Below are 13106 nucleotides of genomic sequence, written 5' to 3'. Positions count from 1 at the left end.
CACACACATATGCACATGTATTGCCTACATATGCCCCCCCCCAAAGAAATGATGATGGCGTGGGAGTAGGGTGGGCAGAGGAGTGTAACTTGGTGATTGATTTCTTTCCCAGTACATGCAAGGCTCTAAGTTCAATCTACAGAACTGCACATATAAACAAACAAACAAATCCTGAGTAACCCCAAGTAGATAGATAGCATGCTTGTTATTAAACTATTCCCCTTCATGCCAAGCTATCTTCTGCCTTTGTGATTTTGGAGCAGGGACTGTGGGACTTTATCTGTTTTATTTTGTTTTGGTTTTTGTTTGCTTTTTTTTTTCATTATAATCTGTCCCTAAGATCATTATAGCGAGACTTCAGGCTGAAGGAGAGGAATGGACTTCTCTTGTCAATCTGCTTTCTGTTCCTGCTGGTGAAAGCTAACATACTAATGCCACTGACGATCTTAGGGTCAGAGCCTGGGTAGTTCCAACAGCTTAAGCTTGACCAGCCACCCTGAACAGACTGATTACAGAGGCAGGTAATAGTGAAATGCAGAGAAAGGAGATGTATTCAATAATCACAATTTAATTAATCATAAAAGAAAAAGAGACATTTCAACAGATAAAATAGATAAACCATAGGAGAGATTACTGTGAACAATTGTATGTCAGCAAGTTTGACATTGTCTAAGAAATGGACAAAGTTCTGGAAACACACCAACTACCAAAACCAAATCACAAAACAGTAGAAAGTCTGAATAAAGCTGCACTAGGCAAAGGGCTTTTTAAAAAGCATTCAGAAACCTCCCAGCAGGGGCTAGAGGGATGGCTCAGAGGTTAATAACACTGGCTGCTCCTTCAGAGACCCTGGTTCGATTCCCAATACCCACATAGTGACCCATACCCATTTGTAACTCTGGTTCCAGGGACCTGATCCTCTCTCCTGGCCTCTGTGAGCACTGTACACATGCAGAACACAGATATAAACACAGACAAAATACTCATATACATAAAAACAAATAAAATATCTCAACAAGGAAAAGCCTAGGACTCCATGGCTTCATTGCTGAAATCTGCCAAATATTAGATAAGAAATAATGTCAAAAAACTAATGAAAAGGTATGACTAAACATTGACACTGTCACAATGGCCTCTGTAAGAAAGACAGAAGATAACTGTTGCAGTCAGTGAGGAAGGAGAATTCTGTGCAACCACTGATAGGAAAGCAGTGTGACAGTTCCTCAAAAAATGAAAAGCAGCTACTTTATGACCTAGCAATTCTGTTGCTTGCTATGTGTTCAAAGATGGTTAGTATGCCAAGGAGACACCTGCCTTCTCATGTTCACTGTAGCACTATTCAAGAGAGCTAAGATGTGGAATTCACATAAGTGCCTGCCAATGAATTAATAAATTGTTATATACATATGGTAATTCATGTTTACCCTTCAAAAGAAAGAAAATCATATCATTTGCAATAACTTGAGTGAACCTGGAAGACAATGTGCTGAGTGGAGTGGGCTAAGCCCAGAAAGACAGACTACCTACTTTATCTATATGTGGATTCCAAAAATGTCAAATTCACGGAAGTAAAGAAGAGGATGGTGTTTGCTGGGAGTTGATGGTAGTCAGAGGATACAGAATTTCAATAAGACAGGATGAATGAATTCTAGAGACTACTGTACAACATTGTGACTATAGTTAATAATGACATATTGTACACTTGAGCATTACTAACACAATAGATCTGTAATTTTCTTTTCAGTATAGGGATTGAAGCCAGGTCTTTCTGAATGCTGGCCAAGTAATGTACTATGAATACTGTGAAGCCTGAGCCCATGAGAATAGGTCTTAAATGCTCTTATCACATCAATGAAATGAAGTATGAGAATGTCTTAATTTTATTTTAATGCTCATTTAATCATGTATATATGTATCATGACATCACCTTGTACAATGTAAATCTTTGTCAAATGTACTGTAGTGAAGTTTGCAAAAAGAGCCCTGGGTCCACTATCATATAGTTATACTTCACTTAACCACAGAGTGGTGTTCTGAGAAGCATGAAGCCGGGTGATTCTGCTGCTGTGTGAACTTCATAGCATGTACTTACACAAACTAAGACAGGTATGGCATTGTCAGATGGTGAAATCTTATGAGGCCATCATTAGAAGCTGGCCATTGACTGGAATGGCATTATGTGGTATATGGATGTAGTTCTCATATTTCATACAGCATGTGACAGTTGATGAGAACATGGTGAGCAGCTTGTCCTCATAGGGTGGGGAGGATTGATAGATTTTCTTCATCTCATCAAATTATCTTCTGAACATCTGTGCATATTTCCAGTGTGCTGTGATCATAGCCATGATGTATACACAGTTATGTGATCACATGCTTGGAAGAATTGGCATAGATGCAAATAAACAAATGCTATATGCATATATATCTATACATATAGGTTAAATACATACATGCATGTACATATCTGTATCTAGATATATATCTTTATGCAAGGAGATTTGGATATGGATTACTGTTGTAGAATATTCCTTTATACTGTGTGAAGATGTGTTACTGTGATTGGTTTAATAAAGAGCTAAATGGCCAATAGCTAGGCAGGAAGAAGTTAGGCAGGACTTCTGGGAACAGAGAGAAAGAAAGGTGGGGTCCCCAGCCAGACACAGAAGAAACAAAACATGTAAGAGGAGAGGTAAAAGCCATGAGTTACATGGCGACACACAGATGAACAGAAATGGGTTAATTTAAATTATACGAGCTAGTGGGACAAGCCCAAGCTGTAAGCTTAGCTTTTGTAATTAACAATAAATCTCTGTGTCTTTTTTGTGAGCTGATGACCCAAAGAAAAATTTGTCTACATATGGTACCCAACACAGGGCTTGAATATCTAAACATAGGGCCTGAGAAAGTTATGAAAAATTCTGGATAAGGAGAAGTATATAGCTTCCTAGTCCAGCAGTCTGTTGGGCAGGCAGGTGCTCAGCAGCTTACAGAGGCATGGCTACTGGTTGCTGCCTATGGGCTGGAACCAACTGCTAGCACCATGCACTAAGCTAAGCCACATGGCAGCTGAGATGCAGTTTAAGATCTGTTTCATGTGGTCAGGGAATACTGCAGGTGCTCAGTAAAGACATATCTAGATGGAAAAAACTCTCAGGTTACAGTATGTTTTAAAAAATGTGCATAGGCTTAAAAAAGAAAACAAATTGGGTATAGATAGACATAAAAATGTAGTTTATAAATAATAAAATAAAGTCTTTAAAGAGAGGATAAAATAATATAAAAAGGATAAGCCACATAAAGATGAAAAAATACACAGGGAGTCTGGATCCTATATGATGTCTTGTTGACTTCAATTTTTTTGATTACTGGTGAGCAAATGACAACTGCTAAGAGACATGGGATTGTAAGAGGGACTGCTGAATGAAACCAGCCTAGATACTTTAGGAATTCATTAACTTGAAAATGAAAGTCAGAAAATGTATTGCTTTGGGGAAGAGGTTATGCTTTTGTTTCTAAAGAAAATGAAAGACTGTGGATTCCTTCAAGGTTGATAGAGATCAGGTTTGATCAGGGAAGACCCCCTGAAAATCCTGGCTATCGACATAAAGAAATAAACCTATAAAAACTACAAGACTGATGACATATATTTTACCTGCTCAAACATAAAACAAAACAAAAAAAATCATCTTTGGCTGGCTTGTGTACAATGCACAGTCCATACTTACGTTAAAGCAGATAGGTATGAAAGTTTCTATGTTTTCAGAGCAAAGGGACCAAACACCAGTGAAAATGGGTGGCCCAGGTGATCTAGCCTCTCAGAGTGCCTCTGTTGCAGTTTCCTGAGAGTTCTATATCCAAAACAGCTTCAAGGCTGCTGGCTGAGGTGGTCCAGCCTCATAGACTATTCTAGCCAGGACTGAAGATAAGCCTTGTGCTTTCCTATTGCACAGAGACTGGACAACAAATATTACAGCTAGCTCTCCCAGGACTTGACCATTATCCTAATTTTCTCAGGGTCCCCAAAGATGCCATCATGACCAGACAACAGGAAACAGTCTACATGTTCTGTCAAACAGAACATGACACCTACATTCCCAAGAGGTGGGGTGGGTGATTTTTGGTTGTTCAATGGGTTATGGATGTATGTCATCATTTGGAGGTTGGTCACAAGTTGTTACTAGTCATGGCCAGGAAAAAAGCGAAACAAGGAGATTAGAGTCAGGAATCTCTTTCTGAAGGAAAAAGGGGGATATAATATAGAAATGATGGAATAAAAGGGTAGATTGTTGAGTCTACTTTTGAACAACCACTAGTCTCAAATATTTTATATTGGTATAGAATTTTGTATATTGATACAAATGTAAGGTTATTTTTTGTTAGAACATACTATACATATGTTTTTACTCTTGTTTAAGATTTTGTACCTATGCAACTCATTTAACAATGTAATATAAATTTTTACTCCTTAAACATTATTATTACAAACTATTTAGGATGACAAAGAAATGCAGGTTAATATAGTTAGTCACCTATATTATCAAACTTGTAGTCATATTAAGTATGTTTTCAAGGTCAAACAGAGATATATTTTATGGAGACAGGTGGTCTTAAAACACTTCAAAGACCTACAGAATATGGCACTTAAAATGTTTTAATGACATAAGGCTTTTCATGACAGTGAGAACATCTGCTTTTGGCAGCACCGATTTATTTCAAAAAAAGGATAATGGGCATCAAAGAACCTCCATATGGAGTTTGCTTTCATTTGTAGCAAGGTTAATCAATGGGCAAAGAAATTGTCCTTGCCTCAACCGCTGACAGAATGCTGTCCAAACTGGACAATCGGAACACAAAAGAAGACAACTGCCAAATTTTGCCAAGACAAGGTAGGGCAGTCATTCAAAATTCTGCTTTACAGAAAAGTCTGTCAGCTATTTTAGGCCCATAGGCTGAAGATGGTTGTCCCAATGTTACAGAGGAACCTTGGGTGATTGTCTAGGCATCCTGCTGTTTCTATCATTTCTATAGTTTTGGAAGTTGTTTGGTCTGTATCCCCTATTTACTCAGGTAATATTATATCCTTCTCCGGGCTCTGATGGGTTGAAGATGAAACAGTTATAGTTAAAGTTTTCTTTGTTACCAAATTCAGGATAGAAACTTACAAAAGAGATGTAAAATGTATAAGGTTAAGAGACATAAAAGCTTAAGTTGTTTACCTAAGAAAATGTTTTAAGGTCTAAAAAAATATGTTTAGACTGATAATACAAGCTGTGATAAAAATGGTATAAAACTTTGGACTCACTAAGATAGGATATATAATATGGTACTTTCTCCAAATTTGCCAAGTGCATATGGGATTGGATATTGTAAATGTAAATCTTACTTGAAAATTATTCTTATTGTATATAATTTTACTTCATTAAAGTTAAAACCTTCCCTTTTTATTTAGACAATACCTGATAATTGTTCTTATTGTATATACTTTTATTATGGTAGAGTTAAAAGCTTTCCTTTTTATTTAGACAAAGAGGGGAAAATGTTGCAGAATATTCTTTTACAATGTGTGAAATGTGTCACTGTGATCAGTTTAATAAAGAGCTAAATGACCAATAGCTAGGCAGGAAGAGGTTAGGTGGCACTTCTGGGGACAGAGAAGACTCAGAGAGAATGAAAGGTGGGGTCACCAGCTGTTGGGAGCCATGCAGCCTAGTCTCAGATCAGCATATGACTACCTATCCAATGGATTTCCTTAGGGCAAGGCACCTGTGGAAATAGACTCTCACTTGGCAAGGACCAGTAGTCCACAAGACAGCATAGAAATTTGCAAAATTTGTGCAGTTTGTAGGTTCTTTTCTCTCTCATTATATTGGTGATTCTTTGGGTGTTTTTTAGTTTTATTCTGTTAGTCACACATGCAATAGCTGCAATTTTCCCTAGATATTCTGCTCTTTCTCAAATATTTTCCACTAAGATTTAAAACAGGGGGCTAATGCTTCTCAAATCTCTTGCCTGGAATCAGTAACTACAACTTCTAATCCTGGGAACTTTTCTGACTCAATAGAGCTAGTTAGGTACATATTAGAAAGCAACACTTGGAACATTACCCATATCTCACAGTTCTGGAAAGGAGAATAAGTCATGCATACACAGAATAGGGGAAAAGCCTTAGAAATGCACATATAGTGCCAACTGTTGAGAGTAAGTTCCCTGGACACCAAGCATAGAATCATTGGTTGGATCTGGTATGCTCCAAGAGGAAAAAATACAATGCAAAATGTGGGATGGATAGATCCATCTTTATCATATATAGAAGCTTATATTGGTAGAAGAAGTATGGTATATATAGTGAGATGGGAAAAAGTGCTTTATCAAGGTCTGCCTTTTACAGAGAGATTGAGATATGGGACCCTCTTATAGGAAAAGGAACTGTATAAAAATGTATCTCACAGACGTGAAAGAACTGTCTTGGTTTGAATATTGTTGTCCTTAAAGCATTGTTCCCATGTCTATTACTTTTTTAACTTTGTAACCACAGTAGCTGCCAGCTGATGTAAGTGCTGCAGAGCAGGATGTTTCTGGCTCGATACTTAGTCAAGCCTGCAAAAAAATGCTGAACTCTGTGTCTAGGATAAGGTTATGTGGGGGTGGGAAGGTGTATTTGGGGAAGCATACAGGGGAACAATGGGGATTTTCATAATGATCAGGATGTATTCCTTAAATTATGATACATTTCTTAAAGTAAAAAAACAGAAGCCAATAGTAAAGCTGTTCATATAACCCTGGTTAAAAAAAGAAATCTCTGTTTAAGTATAAATAAAGAGAGCCTGAGCTATTGGGGGCCACTTGGTGGTCAGAGGTTTTCCTTGCACTGACACCCCTTCCCTGCCTCAGGACCTGAACCCGAGCCGAGGCTGGACCCCAGCAACCAGCCAGACACAGAGGGAGCAAGACATGCAGTAGGGAGGTAAAAGCCATGAGTCAGTGGCAACACACAGATGAATAAAAATGGGCTAATTTAAATTATAAGAGCCACTGGGACACGCCTAAGCTATAGGCCAAGCTTTTATAATTAGCAATGAGTCTCTGTGTCATTTTTTTTTTTTTTTTGTGAGCTGGTGGCCCGAAGAAAAATCAGTCTACATATGACCCTTCTGAAGAGCAAAGTGTGTATACATATTAGGTCCTGTGTCCTGTGGTGATGGACTGTCCCCTGACAGGTAGCTCTCTGTAGCTGCCTGGCATCTCTGGGGTCATGTCACCTCTGTCCCTCACAGTCCCTCTTACACCATGCAGGCTACAGCCGGATTGAGATCTGTGGCTGCTCTCCTTGTGGTCTCCGATTTTACTGAAATTGTTGGAGTATTTGATATCAATGATAGTTTAGAATAACAGAGAAGAATTTACAAGCTCTTGAAATAGTGCCAAGAACCAGGCACGTAAGTCTTAGGCAAAAAAAGACTTGCTTTTTCTTCTTTCCAATGTTCCAGACACCTTTGCTATGTGGAGGTGAGGGACTACAGACAGACTGGGCAGCTGAATATAACCTGAGTGAGGGAAGTACAGTCTGCATGCATAAGCATGCAAAGCCTGGCTGGAAGAGAAGAACTAACAGCCTATACCTGCCATCATGACCTCTCTAAAAGCAAACCTCAGAGTTTCCTCCCATTGTGGTGAACAGGTCACTAAAGACTGGCAATCCCTGATGGCACTGTGCCTACAAATCGAATGTCAGCCTTTGATCATTGAAGCTTTATATAGAAACTCCAACGCTGAAAGAAATATAAAGAGCCTGTGGACCGAGGAGCCACTCTGGATAGCTCTAAATGCCGAAGGAGACCATGAGACCATGAGGAGGGTGCTCAGCTATAGGTGTGTTTTTTTCCAATCTTCTTGTTTGGCTTGACTATGGGGGCAAGTGGATGGACTGCAGACTAGCTGGGGCTTCGCTGCAGGGGATTGCCAAATCATGTGATATGGGCATGAACTTACCTTGAAGTGGGAAAGAATGTCATGGAATCAAGCGGAACAGCTAGGAAATATTACTGCTTCATGTATAGTAAGGATAAATGTTGATTTGTGTTAGCGCTATGTGAATAGTATGTGTACATATGTGGAGATGTGCTGAGTTGAGATCTTTCGCCTACTGTGACTCTTATAATAAAATGTTTGAGGAACACTGTCAGAAGTTAGCACTTTCTCTCATACTTTTAGGATTCTGGATGAAAATAAAAAGGTAAGATAAAAACTTTGGACACCTTAACACTGAGCTTTTCAGAAACTTTTATGCTTTGGGGGAAATTGTTGTTCAACTACTGTGACATAAAAAGGTAAAACCTAGCCAGGCAGTGAGGGCACAAGCCTTTAATCCCAGCACTAGGGAGGCAAAGGCATGAGGATCTCTGTAAGTTCAAGTCCAGCCTAGTCTACAGAGTGAGTTCCAGGACAACCAGGACTACACAGAGAAACTCTGTCTTGAAAAAAAGTCAATCAATCAATCAACCAATCAATAAACTAAAACTAAAACTAATACAAAATAAAAATAAAATTTGAGGTGGAAGGAAGCTGCCTTAACAATTGAACATCTTTGAATTGAAATGAGAGATCTATTTGTTGCTGACCTTGGGAGAAAGACACCCATCAGATCAGCATGAGTATGAAGGAATGTCAGGAGAGGAGGTTCTGCGTGTAAATGGTTGCTGACCTGATCTGAAAATGAGCAAAGCTTCCAGACCGGTTTCACACAGCCCCAGACCTCTCCCGAGTCAGAAGCGTGCAGTCTCTTCACCTGTTTGGTTCCTTGCCTCACGGAAAGACTCCCTCTTTGATTTCCAGTGATGACTTGGTAAAATCCCAGTAGAGTGTGAGCCCACTCTGGTAATAACTGAGGAGGAGCAACGAAAGCTCTCAGAGGCATCCAGGTCAGTTCTTCTTTAATGTGTGATGACTTGTGTCCTCATTCCTAGGACACTGCTTGCTTTGTTTCCAAATGCTCCAGCTCGGAAACTGCTCCTGATGGTGCTCTTTATCTTTGTTTTCTGGGTTGTCTTCATGACTTCAAAAGACCACACAAAGGTAAGAATTGTTTCCTATTACATAATCTCCCAGGGAGGGCCAGAGTGGCTTCACTTGGATGCTACTCTGAAAATGCAAGAAGCAGATGTTAAAAGTATACTACCCTAGCAAGGCAGCGTAAGAAGAATCTCTGTTCTACACCACTCCCTTGCACAATAAATGTACACATGTGGGTACTGCTTCTTTAGTGGCAGGTGGATTTGTGCCTTTTTTTTTACTGCTTTCCATTGCCATCTGTCTCAAGATGAGCTCTTCCTATAGCCTGTGCGGCTGTAATCCAACTGTATCGGTTTCAGTCCTTTCCCTCCATCACGGAGGAATTACTGTTCTTTGTATAGTCCCCTCATCGTTGCTTGGACTTTCCCTTTCTGCAGTCTTATTTGACTTCCCATTTCTCCTCTCCCTAATCATCTTCATCTGACTGCTCAGAGGGTATCTTCTTGACACCAACACAGCCTCCACTCCACTGCTCTGCAGTCCCCTTGCTCTGCTTGACTTCTTTTTTATAGTACTTTGCACTTGCTACCGTACTGCAGAATTTACCATGACATCCATTGATGGCTGTCCACCTTCACCTACCCTGTGATAACCTCTAGGACAACGAGGATTTGGGTATGTACTTACTTGTTGCCATAACCCCATGCCAGACACGTATCAGACACTCAGTAAATAACTTGTCAGTAACAAAGTAAAGGAAGGTTTTTCAGTGATCTGCCCTAGGTGAGAAGCAACAATGACTTGAGAGAGGGTGTTAACAATGAGGAGGGAGAAAAGTCAACCAATTTAAGACAGAATTTGTAATTAGATGTCATGGGCTCACATCTTGGCAATTTCAGAATCCCAAAGTACAACCCAGTCAGTCATAAGAGAATGGAGAAAGATATACCTGCTGCAAGCAAGGAGGGTGCTGACACCATTTGCAAAGCAATGTTCTCTCTGAATGATGGATATTCGAGGATCTTATTAGGAGAGCTTATACTTTCTCATACAGAAAAGTCTGTGAAGAAACAGGCATATTCCTGGATTGCCCAGTTTTAAGATGTAAAGTCCTGAGCATGTTCAATGTACAGTCCTAGGTCTTGTGCGCAAAAAGGAAAGATGGTGGACACAAACACTTCTGGGCTTGCCCAGTTTAACATTGTCATAAACCACCTTTACTCCATATTGCCTTTAAGAAAGAGTCAGATTGACTTAGAGACCCTGGCTGATTTCTCATAAGCATCTTCAAGGTGTTCTAGCTGAAATGGAAATAAACAGCTCTGAAGGTGCATACAGCCTTTTTTGAAGGGCGGACTCTTTCTCCTCTGTAAGCAGAGGAGTCCTAGTGGTACCTTCTAGTAACTGAGTGATATGGAACAAACCTGCGATTCCAGTACTCTGGAGGCTGAAGTAAGATCATGCCCTTGAGACTATTTAGGGCTACATAATAAATCTGAGAGCAGCCTTAGCTACTGTCCTAGTTAGAGTTTCTAATGCTGCGAAGAGACACCATGACAATGGCAACTCTTTTTTTTTTCCTTTTATTTTATTTTACAATACCATTCAGTTCTACATATCAGCCACAGATCCCTTGTTCTCCCCCCTCCTGCTCTCCTCTCCTCCCCCCCCCCCCCCCGCCCACCCCCCATTCCCACCTCCTCCAGGGCAAAGCCTCCCCCAGGACTGAGATCGGCCTGGTAGACTCAGTCCATGCAGGTCCAGTCCCCTCCTCCCAGGCCGAGCCAAGCATCCCTGCATAAGTCCCAGGTTTCAAACAGCCAACTCATGCACTGAGCACAGGACCCGGTCCCACTGCCTAGATGCCTCCCAAACAGATCAAGCCAATCAACTGTCTCACCTATTCAGAGGGCCTGATCCAGCTGAGGGCCCCTCAGCCTTTGGTTCATAGTTCATGTGTTTCCATTTGTTTGGCTATTTGTCCCTGTGCTTTATCCAACCTTGGTTTCAACAATTCTCGCTCATATAAACCCTACTCTTTCTCGTTAATTAGACTCCTGGCGCTCTACCCGGGGCCTAGCCGTGGATCTCTGCATCCAGATTCCTCAGTCCTTGGATGGGGTTTCTGACATGACTATTAGGGTGTTTGGCCATCCCATCACCAGAGTAGGTCAGTTCGGGACAATGGCAACTCTTATAAAGGAAAATCGTTAATTGAGGTGGTGGTTTACAGTTCAGAGGTTCAGTCCATTATCATCATGGCAGGGAGCATGGCAGTGTGCAGGTAGACATGGTGCTGGATACACCTTGATCAGAAGGCAACAGGAAATGAATTGTGACACTGGGAGTAGCTTGAGCATAGGAGAACTCAAAGCTCACCCCCACAGGAACACACTTCCTCCAACAAGGCCACACCCACTCCAATAAAGCCACACTTCCTAATAGTGCCACTCCCTTTGGGACCCATTTTCTTTCAAACCACCACATTCCATGCCCTGGCCCTCAAAGGCTTGTAGCCATATCATAATGCAAAAAATGCATTCAGTCCAACTTCAAAAGTCCCTATCATCTACAACAGTCTCAAATTTGTTTCAAAGTCCAAAGTCTCTCTGAGACTCATGGCAATCTTTTAACTGTAATTCCCTGTAAAATTAAAATCACTAAGCAGATCAAATACTTCCAACATAAATTGGCACAAGATATATTTTACTATTCCAAAATGTAGGGAAGGGAGCATAGTGAGGAAATACTGTACCAAAGCAAGACTGAAAATCAGCCGGGCAAATATTCAAACTCTGCATCTCCATGTTTGATGTCCAAACAATCTTTAGATCTCCAACTCCTTTCAACTTTGTTGATTGCAACATACTTCTTTCTCTTGGGCTGTTTCCACTTCCTGTTAGCAACTCCCCTCTCAGTTATCCCATGAATCTATCTCTAACATCTTGGATTCTCCAAGGCAATCCAGGCTTCAACTTCACAGTTTCATGAAATGGCCTCTCTAGGCCTCCATTCAGGGACACTCCTGACACATGCCTGGCCTCAGTAGCTTTCTTTACTCACAGAGGATTATTCTAAAACCCATTTCTTCTACCCTTAAAGCCAGAATCATGTGGCCAAAGCTGCCAAGTTCTGCTTATTGCTGGGGCTTGTATGTAGCACCTCATTCAATTACATCTTCACCACTTCCTGTTTTTTTGTGGTTTCCTTCACTGCCTAAGCTTGGCTGTCCTGAAATTGTATTTGTAGAATATGCTGGTCTCAAACTCAGAGATCTACTTGCCTCTGTCTTCCAAATGCTAGGATTAAAGGAGTGTATCACCACACTTGGCTCTAATCTTTTCTTTAGTTCCTTTTCACAAGTTGGAAACTTAGTTGGGTTGGATCTTGCCCTGAGGTCACCACCACTCCCTTATCCCATTTCTTAATCTGTTTATCTCCTTGAACACAGGATTTAGCTCCATTCCATGTCCTGGCACTCCTTTTCTCCTCAAATTGTATGTTTTGTATTTTCCTTGTTCAGCTTGCTCCTTTTCATTATATATCTTCATTAGAGTTACCACTAATATCTGCATGACAGAGTCTATACTAAACTGTCTTGAAATTTCCTCTGTCAATGGAATTAATCCAAATCTCATTACTTTAGCCTCAAGTAGACTCTAGAGACAAGGACAAAAAGCAGCCACATTCCTCACCAAAATATAGCAAAAATGACCTCTCGGCAACATACTAAAATTCTTCTCTGGTGAAACCTCTTGAGCCAGCCCCTGACAGTTCAAATAACTCTTAGTACCACACTAGTATGGTCATTTAAGCAGTGCTTAAAGCATTCCACTGCTTTCCTAACCCAAACTACCAAAGTCCTATTTCCTCCAAACAAAAACATGGTCAGGCCTATTACAGCAATACCCCAATTCCTGGTACCAACTTTTGTCTTAGGGTTTCTATTGAGGTGAAGAGACACCATGACCATGGTAGCTCTTATAAAAAAAAAACAGTTAATTGAGGTGGTGGTTTATAGTTCAGAGGTTCAGTCCATTATCATCATGGCAGGGAGCATGGCAGTGTGCAGGTAGACATGGTGCTGGATACAC

The 13106-nt window shown here is 40.6% G+C and overlaps 2 protein-coding genes across 14 annotated transcripts in view; one reads left to right on the top strand and one right to left on the bottom strand.

Moving 5' to 3' along the window:
• The window catches only part of LOC107401539 (NXPE family member 4), a 232061-nt gene that overhangs the window by 44309 nt on the left and 174646 nt on the right, over window positions 1-13106 (bottom strand). The gene's annotated exons all lie outside the window — the stretch shown is intronic.
• The window catches only part of LOC102914125 (NXPE family member 2), a 60426-nt gene that overhangs the window by 24611 nt on the left and 22709 nt on the right, over window positions 1-13106 (top strand). For 6 of the 13 annotated variants that reach the window (XM_076576210.1, XM_076576207.1, XM_006979761.4 and 3 more), the window contains one exon: window positions 8967-9075. The exons of 2 other annotated variants lie outside the window; for them this stretch is intronic. In XM_076576210.1, the coding sequence (XP_076432325.1) occupies window positions 8967-9075 (109 nt within the window). 5 more of the 13 variants (XM_076576206.1, XM_076576209.1, XM_076576205.1 and 2 more) reach the window with 2 other exon arrangements.

Source organism: Peromyscus maniculatus, chromosome 7 (genome assembly GCF_049852395.1).
Source record: "Peromyscus maniculatus bairdii isolate BWxNUB_F1_BW_parent chromosome 7, HU_Pman_BW_mat_3.1, whole genome shotgun sequence".
Classification (NCBI taxonomy): Eukaryota; Metazoa; Chordata; class Mammalia; order Rodentia; family Cricetidae; genus Peromyscus; species Peromyscus maniculatus.
This window is presented reverse-complemented; position numbering and strand designations above follow the sequence as displayed.